Source organism: Symphalangus syndactylus, chromosome 19, assembly GCF_028878055.3.
Source record: "Symphalangus syndactylus isolate Jambi chromosome 19, NHGRI_mSymSyn1-v2.1_pri, whole genome shotgun sequence".
Taxonomy (NCBI): Eukaryota; Metazoa; Chordata; class Mammalia; order Primates; family Hylobatidae; genus Symphalangus; species Symphalangus syndactylus.
The window spans coordinates 76186789-76203095 of record NC_072434.2 but is presented as its reverse complement, the minus strand read 5'-3'; the positions used below and the strand labels follow the sequence as shown (position 1 = coordinate 76203095).

Sequence of the window (16307 nt, the reverse complement as noted above, 5' to 3'; positions counted from 1 at the left end):
ATTTTCTCCCTGCCTACAGCTGTGCCCGGGCTGAAGCCACTGACGCTGGGCTTGAGGGGGGCCTTCCCCTGCCTCCGACTTGCCTCTTCTCTCAGGCACCTCATCCTCCACCCAGTGTTATTATGAAAGCAAGTGGCCCGTAGAATGAGGACTGAGAGAATGTCAAGAGTCCCTCCTCTGTCTCCAGTCCTTTCTCCCTTCCTCCCATGCCCCGTGACTTTCTAAATCCAACTGCAATGGATAGGTAGTGAGAACATGCAACAGCATTTCCTAGAACAGGATTTTCTACCTCCTTTTGGAAATCACTTATCTTATTCCCATAGTGCCCTAATTCCAACAGTCTATGACATATACAGTAAGAATGTCATATAGGCTAAGAAGGCTGAAGACCCATGCCTTAAGGCTAACCAGCTTCCAGAAGAATCCTTAAACCTACATTCCATTTCCATACCAATCCTGGGTGTCCTAACTTGCTCAATAGCGGAGTATCTATCAAGTTAGTAGGTGCCTAAGGGAAGCCAGATGTCATTTTCAGCCCTTTCTCTTTCCCACACCCAGCAGAAATTGGTGTGAGATCTTGCAATGAGCATCTAAAGTTTTCAGGATTGTTCCCAGGACAACCATACCTGAAAGCTTTCCTTTGACTCAGTCTACCCTGCGCCCATTCAACCCCCATGTCAGCCCTCATCTGCTTCCAGCCCAACTTCTATTTTGGTGCCTCATTTTAATTGGTTTTTTGTTTGTTTTCCTGGCCTCAGATCAATCCCTCTATCTCTGGTCTGATGTTGTAACTTCTCCTTTTTATCTTGGGTATTTTAGGCCATGTATGTGGAAATTTGATGCATGTGACCCCCTTTGGCACAGTCTGACATTTCTCAAATTCACCTCATTTCCTATCTCTGGTTCTGGAAATTATGAAGTCAGAAAGCCCCATGAAGGCTTATGTTTACTGGCATCACAAGGGCAGATACCATGTCTGTCTTACTTTCCTATTGCCTCCCATATTACCTAGCACATAATAGGTGTCAGACAAATATTTTTTATGAACAAGTAGATTATAGATATATCACTCCATGGGCAGACAGGTGGCAAGCTAATATAATTTTTATTGTGCGAGTATGCTAAGTGTTTCTGGACAATTGATAAGGTTATATTTATAACCCAAAGGATTAATGTTCATGAAGTACATTGAAATCCACAAAACAATAATGCTGTAAAGGCGTCAACTATTCCCTGGTGGAGATGATCAGAGGAACAGATTGTACAATTCATTTGGGATTCAAAAGGTAGATATGAGTAAAGACGGAAAGAAAAATGGGACATGATGAGAAAACAATCAATAAACAAATTAAAACTCACCTTTATCATAATCATCATTCTCAACTGCATCTTCTTGAAGTTTCTGAAGTTTTAATCTTAAGGATATTACCTATATTGGTTTAAAGGGGAAAAAATAAAAAATTACAATAGAATTCAAGCAAACATTTTTGTGAAAACTAAGAACATTTAGAAACTGTTTCAAAACTGAACTTCTTCATTCTCTCTTTAAAAAAAAAAACAAAAATGCACATTTTTTTCAATGCCAGATGCATTAGTTTCTCCAAAAAAAGCCTACGTAAAGAAAAAGTGTAATTTGAGCATAACATCCACATAAAAAGTTAAAATGTTATTTTATTTTAAACAAAAACATCACACTGTGCCCTTATCTGCATGAAGAAATGCATAATGAGAAGGAATACAAATTTCCTGACCAAATGGTCTCTGTTCTAAACCTCACATTTAAATTATGAAGGTAAACACACCGAAATTGGGAGAGAAACCAAGAGTAAAAGAGCATCAACTTAAGCTCAGCAGGCCGTCCTGAAGGCTTGAGTAAGAAGTATGGCAAAGCTCTCACAAAACCCTTCTGAGAAGCCCTAAGGTTCAAATATTTTCCATTACAGAAAAGGGCAGTCTTATTTAACCCACATGGAGACTCAGTGATCCAGTTACTTCTCTGAGTGTTACCAATGGGTTGATTTAGCATCATTGATATGGTTTGGCTGTGTCCCCACCCAAATCTCATCTTGAATTGTAGCTCCCATAATTCCCACATGTCGTGGGAGGTAATTGAATCATGGGGGTGGGTCTTTCCCATGCTGTTCTCAAGATAATGAATATGTCTCATGAGATCCGATGGTTTTATAAAAGGGAGTTCCCCTGCACAAGCTCCCTCATGCCTGCCACCGTGTAAGATGTGCCTTTCTCCTCCTTTGCCTTCCACCATGATGGTGAGGCCTCCCCAGCCATGTGGAACTGTGAGTCCATTAAACCTCTTTTTCTTGATAAATTACTCAGACTTGGGTATGTCTTTATTAGCAGCATGAGAACTGACTAATACAATCATTGTTCTTCTCAACAGGAGACCCAAAGATTTACTGACAATGAATTCTTGGCCTACCAATGAATGGATTTGGGCTTGCTCCCTGAAAAACATCTTCCTCCCATTCTTTGCCTGGCTCACACCTACATTTCCTTCAACCCCTAGCACAAGTGTCGTCTCCTCCAGTCTGTGTTAAATGTCCCTCCTCTATACCTCCATTGTGACCTGTACTTGCTTCTATTCATAGACCCATTCAACAAATATTTACTGAGTGCCTCTTAGGTATCAGGCCCTGTTTGTATTGTGTTGGTGTACCAAGGATACATCATAAAATGCTTAGCCCTCTAGACTTACAATCTAGGCAAAAACATAATACAGTCGGCCCTTGAACAACACAGGGATTATGGGAACCGACCCCTGCCCTACACAGTTGAAAATCTGTGTGTAACTTTTGACTTCCCCAAAACTTAACTACTAATAGCCTACTGTTGACCAGAGACCTTACCAAAAACATAAACAGTTGATAAACACACATTTTGTTTGTTATATGTATTATATACTGTATTCTTACAATAAAAGTAAACTGGAAAAAAGAAAATGTTATTTAAAAATCTTTGAGAAAAAAATTCAGCATTGACTAGATGACGAAAAAATCATAAAAAACAGAAAATAAACTTTCTATTCATTAAGTGAAACTGGATCATCATCAAGGTCTTCATCCTCATCATCTTCACCTTGAGTAGGCTGAGGAGGAGGAGGAAGAGGGGCTGTCTCAAGGGTGGCAGAGGTGGAAGAGAATCTGCATATAAGTGACCCTTGCAGCTCAAACCCGTGTTGTTCAAGGGTCAACTGTAAGTTTTATGGCACCTTAGAAAGTGATTAATGCTATGAAAAAGGAAAACCACGTTACGGGGATCAGGGATGCTGGTAGAGGGTGGAGGCTGCAATCTGAAATCTGATCTCCTTGAGATGGTGACATTTATGCAAAGATTTAAAAGCAGTAAGGGAGTGAACTATGAGGCTGTCTGGGAGAAAAAGATTCCCACAGAGGGAAAAGCCAGTATAAAGGCTCAGGCAGAAGTGTTTCTGGTAAGAAAGCAAGAAGTCAAAGTGAAATGAAAAGCAAGTGGGAGCAAGAATGCCACTGGATCTGGGGCAGATTGATGGAAGGGAAAACTGTAGAGAATGAGGTCACACAGGTAATGAGGACTGTGCCAAGAAGAGACATGAAGACCATTGAAAAGTTCTGATTTTACTCTGAAGTTCATGGGGCCCCACTGGAGAGTTTGAGAGGGAAGAGCACATGATTTGACTTATGTTTTAAGCAGTTTCACTCTGGCTGCTGTTAGTAAGAGCAGAAGAAGGGAGGCCAGGTAAGAGGCCATGGGAACATTCAGGAAGGAGATGACAGGAGCTTGGATGATAGTGAGGATGATGGCAATGGTGAAGATGGTGAGATGTGATCTGATTCCGGATATATTCAGAAGATCACTGGTTAAATATAGAGCCAACAGGATTTGCTAATATATCACAGGTGGGGTCTGAGGAAAACGCATCAGGATGATGCCAAGGTTTGTTTTGTTTTCTGTTTTTTGGGGTTTTTTTTTTTCTGAGCCATTGGAAGAATGGAGTACTTACTGCACCAGGTTATAGCCATCATTTTGCTTTGTTTGGTTTTATCTGTGCACATCATTCGACCTGGAGCATCTGGAGGGCAAGAACTATTTTGCATCCACGTATAAGATGCTAGTACTTACCCCTACTTGATTTTCCACTGCTTTGGGCACATGGAAAGAGTACAAGTGCCTCTCTCCTTGTTCTGCTGAACAGGGTATGAGTAGCAATGATGGGGTTACCTCTACGCTGAAGCATTTGATCGCTCCTGTAGGACTCCCTAACATTCTCTTCCTCATGTCTGTGACTAAGGGGGCCATATGTTCAGATGTTGCAGGCTGGGTTCTTGAGTGACTCTATGGAGCAGAGCCCCCCAAAAACCTCTGTGGAACATGAAGCATACGCAAAAAACACAATTTTGTTGTGTTGAGCCTCTAACGTAGTGCCTGTTACTAGCCTATCCTAACTAATACAATCTCCAAAGCCTAGCATAAGGCATTGTACTAGTTGTCATTGATAAATGCTTTCTGAATGAATGAAAGAATGAATGAATAATCATATTAACCCCTTTGTCCTTGAATTGCTCTATATTACAACTGCAAAGTTTACCAGTAACTTAGTCCTATATATTAGGGAGAGAAGAAAGGCTGTGTGAATGGTTTGAGGGCCACATAAAGCTATAGCATTACCACTGCCACACCCAAATGATGGTATCGTTAAACACTTATTAGAACAGAAGCTGAAGAAATGCAGGAAACAAGGTCAGAAAAAAAATTGATTTACAGCCAAAGCCCACCCCACGATGCCCGCCTCGTCCAGTGATCTCTATAAGGCCCTGAATGGACTGCTCTGGGATATGTCTGAATACCCATCTTTGCTGGAGGCACAGCCCCAGTGGCCGTGTCTTGCACGGTGCCACAACCCTGCCTGTGGAACGTCCTATAATGCTCTGCAGGCAGAGTCCTTCTTTTTTCACCAGTTTCCATGGCCTTAGGTGGAGCCTACCTTGCAGGGCCCACTCCGCTGCCCCTCCTCTGCATGCCTGGCCACCAACTGTCTTTATTACCACCTTCTCAGTCCCATGCAACCCCTGGAAATCTCGCTAAGCAGCAATTTCTAAACAGCGTAAAATATACACAGTCGATTCTCCTTATTCACAGTACTGTAGTTATGTTCCATAAAGTTTCTGTGAATACGGAATTAGGGAATAATGAAGCATTGCTCCTAGGAGAAATACAGGGTGGGTTCCCGTGAACCCCTGGTCACAACACATTCCCCAATCAATCAACACATAACCTTGTTCTATGTGTGTTTCTGTTTAAAAACACCTTATTTAATATGTATTATTGATCCATAAGCATAAGCATTGTACTCTGGCCAACAGCACTCTAACTCACGCCTGAATGAAGTTTCTGGAGCACCCATATCTTCTGCATCAGGCCCATCACAGCCTTCTCATGCTTAGGAGCACTAGATGGTATTAGCACTATGCTTGGGGAGCATTTGCAATGGTGAACTCACCAATAAAGAGCGCAAAAATGTAAAAAAAGATGGCATTAAATAGACCACAAAAAGGATACTAGTTTGTAGTGTGAGAGAGAAGGTAGAATGTCATCTGGTCTGAACTTGTTTGACCTAAGTAGAAAGCGTGTACATCAAGTGACCCAAATATTTTGCCACTCTGTGCAGGTTTAAAATTACCACCAGGCATGGTGGCTCATGCCTGTAATCCCAGTACCTTGGAGGCTGAGGCAGGAGGATCACTTGAGGCCAGGAGTTCGAGGCCAGGAGTTCAATACCAGTCTGGGCAACATGGTAAGACCCTCATCTCTACCCAAAAAAAAAAAAAAATTGGCCAGGCATGGTGGCATGTGCCTGTAGTCCCAGCCACTAGGGAAGCTGAGGCAAGAGAATCGCTTGAGCCCAGGAGTTCAAGGTTACAGTGAGTTATGATCACACCACTGCACCCCAGCTTGGATGACAGAGACCCCGTCTCTTAAAAAATAAAATAAAAATGAAAAATGACCATAAAAGTGCTGTGAGTACAGATTTTGGAGTTAACAACAAATTTTAGCAAGTAGACAAATTCGCACATATAGAATCCACAAACACTGAGGATCAACCATCTTTTAGAAGAAGCTGAAACTTAAATTCCTGAGATTCTCATTTTTACTTAAGTAGAAGGGAGAGGAGGTTAAGGAATTAAAATATAATATCAAAAAGGCCCCCAAACACTAGAAATCCTACTCTTTCAGAGGATCTTTTTGGAGATCCTTCACCCGACCTTCTGCCCTGTCCCGAGGGCCTCAGCCGCAGCCCCAGGGAGCAGTCTGGGGCCTCTGCGTAAGCACCATGGGAAAACAAGTCCCTGGGCAGCCCGCCTCATCACAGACAGTTCCCACTGTCAAGAGCTTCTTCCTCCTATTGAGGCAAACTCTGCCTTCCTGTAAGTCCTAGGCCCTGGACTGAGTTATTCCTGTCATTCCCACTACTCTGTTAATTCCGCTCCCACACAACAGATACTCAAGTACAGCCTAGCATTACTTAATGACACAGATGCATTCTGAGAAATGCATTATTAGGTGACCACCGTTGTGTGAACATCATAGAGTGTGCTTACACAAATCTAGATGGTGTAGCCCATTATACACCTAGGCTAGACGGAATAGTCTATTGCTCCTTGGCTACAAACCTGTGCAGCATGTGACTGTACTGAATACTGTAGACAAGTGTCACACAATGGTAAGGTATTGTTGTATCTAAACATATCTGAACATAGAAAGGGTACAACAAAAACACGGTATGATAATCTCATAGGACCACTGTCACATCATATATGTGATCCGTCATTGACCAAAATGTCATTATGCAGTATATGAGTGTAATTGAAGAGAGTGTCATGTTTTTCCCTGCCCAGCTGTGGGACTGCCATAGACAACAACACTTACACTACAGAAAAAGTGTGTCCAGATTCTACCATTTGAGATAAGATAGGAATTTAGTTTGAGCTATGGGCAGAAGGGAGAGCTTCATTTGCTTTTGACTCAAACTCTCTAAATTGGAGCTATTTCTCTAATGATGACAATGGTCAATTTCTGGGTACTTGCTAGATGCCAGGCCCTGTCTGAAGCACTTTGCACATATAATCACATTTCGTTTAATTAACTGGAGAAGAGAAACACCGCAGGAAGGTAGACCCTCTTGCAAAACCCAGGTGAAAGATAACAAGGATCTGAGCCAGGGCAGCGGCCATGGTGATGAGAGACAGATCAGCAGTAGGACTGAGAAGGATTGGAGGCTGGCCAGATGTGGAACGAGGGAGAGGGAAGTGTGGAGGATGGTTGTGGTTTCTAGCCTAAGAAACCGGATAGATTCTATGCATTGGAATCAACCAATATTGGAGGCCCTTCAGAACGAGTTTAGGGGAAAGACAAGGGCATTGGTTTAGGCAATGACTAACCGGAAGACTCCACACATCACCCAGAATACAAGCCTGCATCTCTGCTCTGGCCTCACTCCCTCTCTGCATAATAAATCAGAGGGCTGGGCTGAGATCCCTGAGGGGTGAAACAGGGCAAACAGGGACAGGGCTAGAAATATCAGACTATAGATAAAGAACAGAAGGTAGATGCTCTTTCGGGGAATGAGCGTGAACTTCTGCAGATTACTCCTCCCAAATGCCTGATGAGTGGGTGCTCCACTTCCCTACTCACACGAACACATCCACACACACACACAGAAACACATGAATGCGCACACACAAATACATACACTCGCACACGCATGCACAAACACACACACATGCACACACAGCACAAACATGCACACACACATACACACGCGCACACATGCACACCTATATGCACACACACACACAAACACATATGCACACAAACACCAGGATTAAAACACAGTCTGGCAAGAGATGAGCCACAGAGCATCTCTACCTGGGCTTCTCTGGGAATTTTTGTGGGTAGAGGAACCCTGCCTACTTCCGACTATACCCACCTCTCAGATAAATGGATAGACAGCATCATCGTAAGGCCGGGCCTTAGATGTCTCCAGTTTGTCCTTATTTCCAAAGCAGCTACATTCTCATTTGAGCCTTAGAACAATCCTATGAGTTGGTGTTATCTCTAAATACAGAAAATGAGAGCCAGAGAGGTTCAATGACCAGAAGCAAAGTCTCCTGACCCTATGGAAGGCAGTGGCCACTGCAGCAGGATGGAAGGGAATGAGTGAAGCAGATGAAGAGCGGGATGGCCCTGATACAGGGCATCCCCATTTTTGTATCTCTCAACTCCTTCCAAACATCACCCAGCTCAATCTCCCCTGCCCCGTTTCCTGTCTCAAAGCAGAGCTGGGCTGCATGAACCACGTCTCACCTAAGCCAGGGCCTGCAGAGGAGCCTGCGGCCCAATGGAGAGCAAATCTGAGCACCTAAGTGACAGAGAAGACAAAAAGGAGAGTAGATTTGTGTTCAATTCAAAGAGACAGAAGTGCAGCAACATCCTGTGCAGCCGGCTCCAAAAGGAGCTGCTGCAGCTTCCAGGAGGAAGTCAGTTGAGCCCAGAACCCCTCATTTCCTGCCGTCTGCCCAGTGCTAATCTGAGCTCACGACAATCTCGGGCCGCAGAGGTGGAGGAGACACTGACCTCCATCTGCCTCCGGTTTCTCAGCAGGCAGTCCCGCAGCACTGGCTCCCATTTCCTGAGCAGGGTGTCCCAAGAGTGGGCATCCCCCGAGCCGCTGCTCCCATCACCACCACAGCCAGCCAATGAGGGATCCAGAGAACTGGAGGAGCCAGGGTCCATGTCGGGTAAAGAATGCATGTCATGCTCTGGCCTGGGGCTGTTCCCTGCGGCCTGGGCTGAGTCCGCCGAGACCCGTGTGGCCAAGAGACTGAAGGGCCGAGAGAGACATCGAGGGTCCTCGTGAGGCCCATCCAAGCTGGCAGCTTTGGCTCCCATCTCCTGGGGGCTCTGGCAAGGGGACTCGGCCTCTCTGGATGGTGGGCAGCCTTCTGCTTCTCCACGTTCCCCAGCAGAGCCAAGCGAGAGCCGAATAAAACTAAAGCTTGAGGTAAAGGCACTGTGAGAGCCAGGAGGGGTTGGAGTGGCCTCAGGGCCACAGTCAGGGCTGCAGCTACTGCTACTCAACTCTGCTGATGGCAGAGAGCCTGCTGCCCGGACATGCCTTGCTCCATCGCTGCAGGCTGCCTCCCAGCTGGCGTCCAGGGTCTCAGAACTGTCCATGGCTGCACACTCTTGCTGCCACCCAGCATTCCCAGGGCCACACAGCCTGCTAAGCCTGTCGGGCAATCTGATGCCACCTCTGAGCTGAATCCCAAAGTGTGCGGAGGTTCCTCTCACAGAGGTCACAGCAGGGGCTGCTGCGCTCTTGGAAACAGGGCTCTGGACCAAGAGGCCTCTCAAGTCAAGGCCACACTGTCTGGCCCTGGACTCCGAGTGGTGGGACTCCTCGCCAGACACCCCTCCTGGGACCCGAAACAGTGTGCCCACTGCTGGGGAAAGGAACCCGATCCCAGGCCCTGTCGAGCTTCTCATGTAGCCCGGCCTCCGTGCCAGCCGCCGCCTCCGAAAGCACGCTGCAGGTGGTAAGCAATCCCAGCTGCCTGGGAAGAAAAGAAAAAACAGCACCATAAACATGCAGATCTTACTGGCCCAGCTGGAACTGCATCTGGAGAACATCCCTAGGTTTAAAGGTCATCTCTCGGTACACCTGTCAAAGATAGATGCTGGCTCCGTGGTCCCAGGGCTAATCCATTACGTAAATCCTGACAATCCTCAGGAAGTGTTTGCCTGGAACATGTAGAAATCAACATAGTATCTCAGCTCCTCGGTTTAGCAGAGCAGCTGGCACTGCTGTACGCTGTGCCAACAGGTCAGCATGAACACAACCTTGGCGGCTCCTGAACCCTCCAACATCTTGTCTGTTGGTCTTTTATGGCACATCAGTACTCTCATCCTGGAGTGGGCCTGGAAAGCAAATGATGTGAAAGTGGAATGCCAGAGCATGCCTCTAAATGAGATCCAACCATTTACTCTAGCTATTCATTGAACAACATGTGAATGTTCACTAGCTGAGCTATCCATGTCTCTGCAAGACTGATCTGTTGCTGCAGACCATGGATAGCTGGCCGTGCCACAATGCATGGTCATCATCTCATCTCACTCAGTGGATGACAGGAGGCCTGCCTGATGTGTTCTCCAAACCAGTGCTGCATTCCCTTCCCAGCTATGCTATAGGAATAGGAACAATAACAAATGCTGACGCCTCATTGCCTGGTTCAAACCCTGATTGTACCACTTGCTGGTTGTGTGACGTTCCAAAAGTTACTTAACCTCTCTGTGCCTCGGTTTCCCCATAAGTAAAGTGGTGATATTAACAGTAGCTCTCTCATAAGGTGGTTGTGAGCATTCAACTAAATGAGTTACTATTTGTAGACAGCTTAGAACAGTGCCTGGCACATATGATGATAAGAGTGATTAAAATGTTGTTATTTTTAGATTGCATAGCATTTTGCTACTCATAATGTGTATTAATTTACATTAATTTCATTCACTCCCGACCAAAACCATGTAAATCAATCAGACCCGAAACTATAGCTTCCTTTTATATTAAAGGCAACTGAGATTCAGAGAACTTGACTTTCCAGAATCCCCTGCAAGTAGCCAAGTGACCAGGCCAAAGTCTCTTGACTCTACTGGCCCACACAGAGCTCTCATCTCAGGACCCTGCCACATTGCAAATCAGGCATGACAGTAAAACCAGGCAGCACTAGGCAGAACTGCAGTCATACCATGGCCTATGGCGAGAAGTGGAACAAGGCTTCACTCCAGGCCCACACATCCTGCTTTGCTTCCCAGAACAGACACGGGCTTGGAATCTTTATCCTGTTAAGCTGAGATCACTAGGCATTAAGCATCCCACTGAGCTACGATCATGGCACATGCCAGCTCCTAAAAGGGGTGGGGGTGGCATTGATAATCTCTGGGGAAATGAGCACAATGACCTCCAGCCCCCTATTTCCTGACTTGAGCATCTGAAGATAACACAGCCCAAGACTTGCTCACACAGTGACTTGCTCTTGCCAACTACAGGGAGCCCCATAAGGGCTGTTGCTGCCTGGGGTGCACAGAATTCCAGAAGCTTGCAGGGAAGGGAGGAATGGAAGCAGGGACCATGAGGTGGTGGTGGAGGAAGTCAGAATAAAGAAAGGAAGGGAGGCATTTAACACTATAACCCTAGGAGATCGGTACTAGTCCTATTTTAAAAATAATACAGCTAAAGCTCAGAAAGCCTTACTTTGCCCCAGAACTCCCGGATCATGGTTTCCCAAAGCCTGGATTTGAACTGAGGCTTGTCTCGTTCCAAAGTGCACGCCCTTTCAATTCCCTTTGCCTCCAAGTGTATCAGTTAGGGCGACAGCGTAAAATGTCAGGAAAGCAGAAGAAACATTTCATTTTTTTCTTTCTTTCTTCAAGACAGAGGCCATGCAAGTTGAAGCCAGTAGAAAAGGATGGGATGGGATGTACAGAAGGAATCCGTCATCGGAGAACGTGAGGCTCCCTGCAGTGTCCCAGCCTGACCGGCAGGGGGAGCAGTCGGAACAGGGTGGCCGGGCGTTACGAGCGGGCAGAGAGAGGGCCTCAGGGACACGCACTCATACCCCCTGCAAAGCAGGCAAAACGTTCTCCAGAGAGCAAAGAATCCGAAAGGAAGTTAGAGAAAACACTGAATTCTGGCTTCAATTACCAAAGGAAAACAATTCAACAATTTCGTATCATGAAAAATGAGTCCAGTGAAACCTATATTGTCTGTGGTTTAGACTTTTAACTATTTTTTTATGTAGCAGTCATCCAGATAACCCTTCCGAAGTTAAAAGGGCTAAGTAGAAAATAATTTGTTTGAAATTTCATTTCTTTTCCAAAGCCTGAGGGCACTTCAGCATGAGTAGCCTTTTCTTTTTTTTTTTTTTGAGACAGTCTCGCTCTTGTTGCCCAGGCTGGAGTGCAGTGGCACGATCTCGGCTCACTGCAACCTCCGCCTCCCAGGTTCACGTGATTCTCCTGCCTCAGCCTCCCAACTAGCTGGGATTGCGGGTGCCTGCCACCACGCCCAGCTGATTTTTGTATTTTTAATAGAGAGGGGGTTTCACCATATTGGCCAGGCTGGTCTCTAACTCCTGATCTCAGGTGATTCCCCTCCCCGCGCCTAGGCCTCCCAAAGTGCTGGGATTAGTTGTGAGCCACAGCCACCGCGCCCAGCCCCTGAGTAGCCTTTTCTAAAACCACTCAACCAAAGGTCCTGAAATCCTGCAAGCCAGGTTCCAGTTGCAGCACAGTGAGGTTACCCACTGTGAACCCTTGTTTCTACCGGGGCCCTGGGAAGCTGTGATGAGCCGGGGACCAGAAGCAACAAGCCCAAGAGGGCAAACATAAGAGAGGTGTTTACCAAACGTGGGAATGAGATATGGGAACCACCTGGCTTCTGCACCCTGCTGAGGGCTCATGCAAACCATCCCCTGGCCACTGGCCTTCCCAGAAGGTGGCCCGAATAGCAAAGACTGTCATACACTATGAATCCTAACCCTCAGAGGGTAGGGGGCAGATCCGGAGGGCACTGCTGGAATCTGCCAGAAGAATTGCAGGAAACCCATATAAGGCAGGAATGAAATCTGTAGGAAAAACTCCCAGTTTCCCATAATGCAAGGCCATTTTTTCTCACTCTTTTTTTCCTCTTTTTTATTTTTATTTTTTGAGGAAACTAATGACATCCCCTGTGACCAGAATCAATTCTCACTTACATATCCAAGTCGTGCCATCACACCTTGCAGTTCAGTAAGGATTAGGATGCATTCAGACCTTGGAGACAAATACTCCTTTCCTAGCACGTAAGTGCAATCAGCTCTGGAAGGAGGTTCGAAAGGGCAGGAAGCAACATATGCCAAGGTGAAGAAAAAGCCCAAAGTGCAGGCAGGTTTTGAGAGCCGGTTAGGAAACAAGCTGTGCCCTCTGTGCTCTGTGAAACCCAGAGATGCCTCGTTCTACCCATTTAGTCCAGGAATGAACGACTGAGCAGGGAAAGGGAGCCTGGCGCAGCTTTCTCTGCTCCTCCAGGCCTCTTGTTCTGCAACAGATCAATTCTAGAGGGAAGCACTGATGCCTTACTTCCTCTCTGAAGCACAGACCTGCTTGCCCTGGTAATATATGACCCCCATCTCCACCTTACTGAGCCCAACAAGCTCTGATTGGAGGGAAGTGAAAGCAGTTTAGAACAGACCCAGATGTCAATGGGTCTCTAGATACAGTCCAAATAGGATGCCTGGAAATATATGTTTACCTAGCTTAGAAGGAAAATTGAGGCAAGCCAATATTAACCAGCCGGATCGGCAAGAATCCTGTCAGTCCTCCCTCTTATGTTCTCCCTTCATCTATCCAAATCCTTCCCAGCCTTCAGCTCCCAATCCCTTCCCCATCAGCTCCCTTCTCCTGATCACCCAGTCAACAGGGCTTCACCAGTTGTCCATATCACTCATTCCCTCCATCACTCATTCCCCCCTACGTATTGTTAACACCCAGCACTGTTAATTATTTTCTGTGGTGGATATGAATTGTTTCCAGTTTATACTATACAGAAGTTTCCTGAGGTCCTTATAATTCCTAAAACAATCCTAGTTTACAGTATATCAGAGAAGAAATTAAAATACACGTTGGCCAGACAATATTCATTTTTAAATATGAAATCTTAAACATGCAGTTTAAGAAAACATGATACTCAGTTTTTGTCCTGGAGCGGTGGCTCATGCCTGTAATCCCAGCACTTTGGGAGGCTGAGGTGGGTGGATCACTTGAGGTCAAGAGTTCGAGACCAGCCTGGGCAACATGGCAAGGCCCCATCTCTACTAAAAATACAAAAATTAGCCTGGTGTAGTGGTGCATGCCTGTAATCCCAGCTACTCGGGAGGCTGAGGCAGAAGAATCACTGGAACCTGGGAGACGGAGGTTGCAGTGAGCTGAGACCACATCACTGCACTCCAGTCTGGGTGACAGAGCAAGACTCTTTTCTCAAAAACAAAACAAAAAAAAAATGACATGTGGGCTTGGGCAGGTCACTTGGCTGCCCCGTACCCCAGTGATTCTAAGGTCTCCTGAAGGGAAAATGCTGGGACCTCAAGACTGCTGCAGGGAATGCACCAAATAGCAAGAGAAAGAACACGATTTTACAAAACATGACTTGCATATAAATTTATAGTGGAAGCATAAAGGAATATATTCTTTTCAGGGAAGGAATTTTAATCCCATCTGTCATGGTTGGGGTGTAAGATCTTAATACATTCAGGCTAACCAAATGTTCAGAACTATAAAGAAACAATATATCCCTCTGGATTAATTTGTTTCCAAAGAATCAGAATCCAGTAATAGGTACTAAGCACAAACACTCTACTGAGCCAAAGTCCATCCTCCTTTGATAATTCAGAGAGCACTTAAGGCTTCTGAAGTGCCTTCGGGTCACTGTAATAAGCATCCAGTGAGCAAGGCAAGCTGGGGGTGGAATAAATCAACCTGTACTGTATTTCCAATTTACTCATGTAATCCATTTCCATAAAGCAATTCCTTATTGAACACTAGATGATACATGGGGTGCGGACATAAACAAGACACCATCCCTGCCCTCAAACTGCTTATGATCTAGCAAGGGATGTCAGACATACAAAAACTGTTACAGGAATTGAATGTACTCTTTCAATCATGGAGGAAGGAGAATTCAATTTGAAATTAAACTAATGGAGGAACCTGGTTAGCTCAGTTGGTTAATGGTTCTAAGGCCTTCCATGAGCTCCAAATTATGTGCCACCCCATAAAACCACCTCATGGGATTAAAGGGAAGAAGGGTGCTGCATTTGGTGAAAAAGAAGTGAGGGCTGTCACAAACACATCTTTAATTTCTACCAGAAACAAAAGGTTTTTTGCCCTTTGAGAAAATGAATGCCACAAGTCAGTCCTGATCCAGACGCATTTTGTGAGTTAGTTTGAACTCAGAAGCACTAAGGAAGGACAGGGTTACATCCAGAGGCCTGATCCCACAGCTCTCCTATTAATAAGGTGGCACAGAAATACTAGAAATAGAGTAGCAAACCCACCAGCCATTGTCCATGTTTGCAAACACACACACACACACACACGCACACACACACACACACACACATTTGTACATACTCATACAAGCACCAGGGTAAGGAACAAAGAGAAGGTTCTAGAACTGACATGGAAGAGGAATTATCACACTCTTCTCTCTTTATTCCCGGAAATGTCAACAAAAACATTTAATTGTAAAATCTAATTTATCCCTACTTTGCTAACTGACCATTTCTGACATTTTAGAATGTATGTAGGTTTGGAATTGACCTCCCCTACCATTTCCTGAGGCTTCCATTGAATTTTCCCTAAGATTTTTTTTTTACTTTTCTTTAATTTTATGTTAGGTAACATATACCTAACATAAAATTACCATTTTTACCATGTTTCAATGTATCATTCAGTGGCATTAAGTACATTTACATTGTTGTACAATCATCACCATCCTGCACCTGAAGAACTTTTTCACCTTCCCAAACTGAAACACGGTACCCATTAAATATTAACTCCCCATCTCCCCCTGCCCCAGTCCCTGGTAACAACCATTCTACTTTTGTCTAGATTTATTCATGATTAATTCAACAACCTGGGCCTAAGCTTGGCCTAAAATTGGAAGTCCAACAGAAAGTGCATTTTCAACAACACCATCCATGTGCATGAAGGAACATTGTTGGGGGAGCATACACGTGTGATATAAAAATAATACAAATCTTATATGGTTTGGCTGTGTCCCCACCCAAATCTCATCTTGAATTGTATTCCCATAATTCCCATGTGGTGTGGGAGGGGACCTAGTGGGACATCAATGGAATGATGGGGGCAGTTTCCCCCATACTGTTCTCATGGTAGTGGAAAAGTCTCATGAGATCTGATGGGTTTATCAAGGGTTTCTGCTTTTGCTTCTTCCTCATTTTCTCTTGCCACCACCATGTAAGAAGTGTCTTTCACCTCCTGCCATGATTCTGAGGCCTCCCCAGCCACGTGGAACTGTAAGTCCAATTAAACCTCTTTTTCTTCCCAGACTCGGGTATGTCATTATCAGCAGCATAAAAATGGACTAATACAGTAAATTGGTACCAGTGGAGTGGGGCGTTTCTGAAAAGATACCCGAAAATGTGGAAGCAACTTTGGAACTGAGTAACAGGCAGAGGTTGGAACAGTTTGGAGGG

The 16307-nt window shown here is 45.2% G+C and overlaps 1 protein-coding gene across 14 annotated transcripts in view; it reads right to left on the bottom strand.

Annotated features, from left to right (window-relative positions):
* DISC1 (DISC1 scaffold protein) overlaps window positions 1-16307 on the bottom strand; it is a 431012-nt gene that overhangs the window by 342406 nt on the left and 72299 nt on the right. For 12 of the 14 annotated variants that reach the window (XR_010114822.1, XR_010114820.1, XM_055234477.2 and 9 more), the window contains 2 exons: window positions 8632-9611; window positions 1360-1429 (listed from right to left, as the gene is read on the bottom strand). Coding sequence is in view for 12 of the 14 variants with exons in the window: in XM_055234477.2 (XP_055090452.1) it covers window positions 1360-1429; window positions 8632-9611 (1050 nt within the window). In the remaining 2 variants the exon portion in view is untranslated. The remainder of the gene's footprint in view (window positions 1-1359; window positions 1430-8631; window positions 9612-16307) is intronic. The other 2 variants (XM_055234485.1, XM_055234484.1) reach the window with 1 other exon arrangement.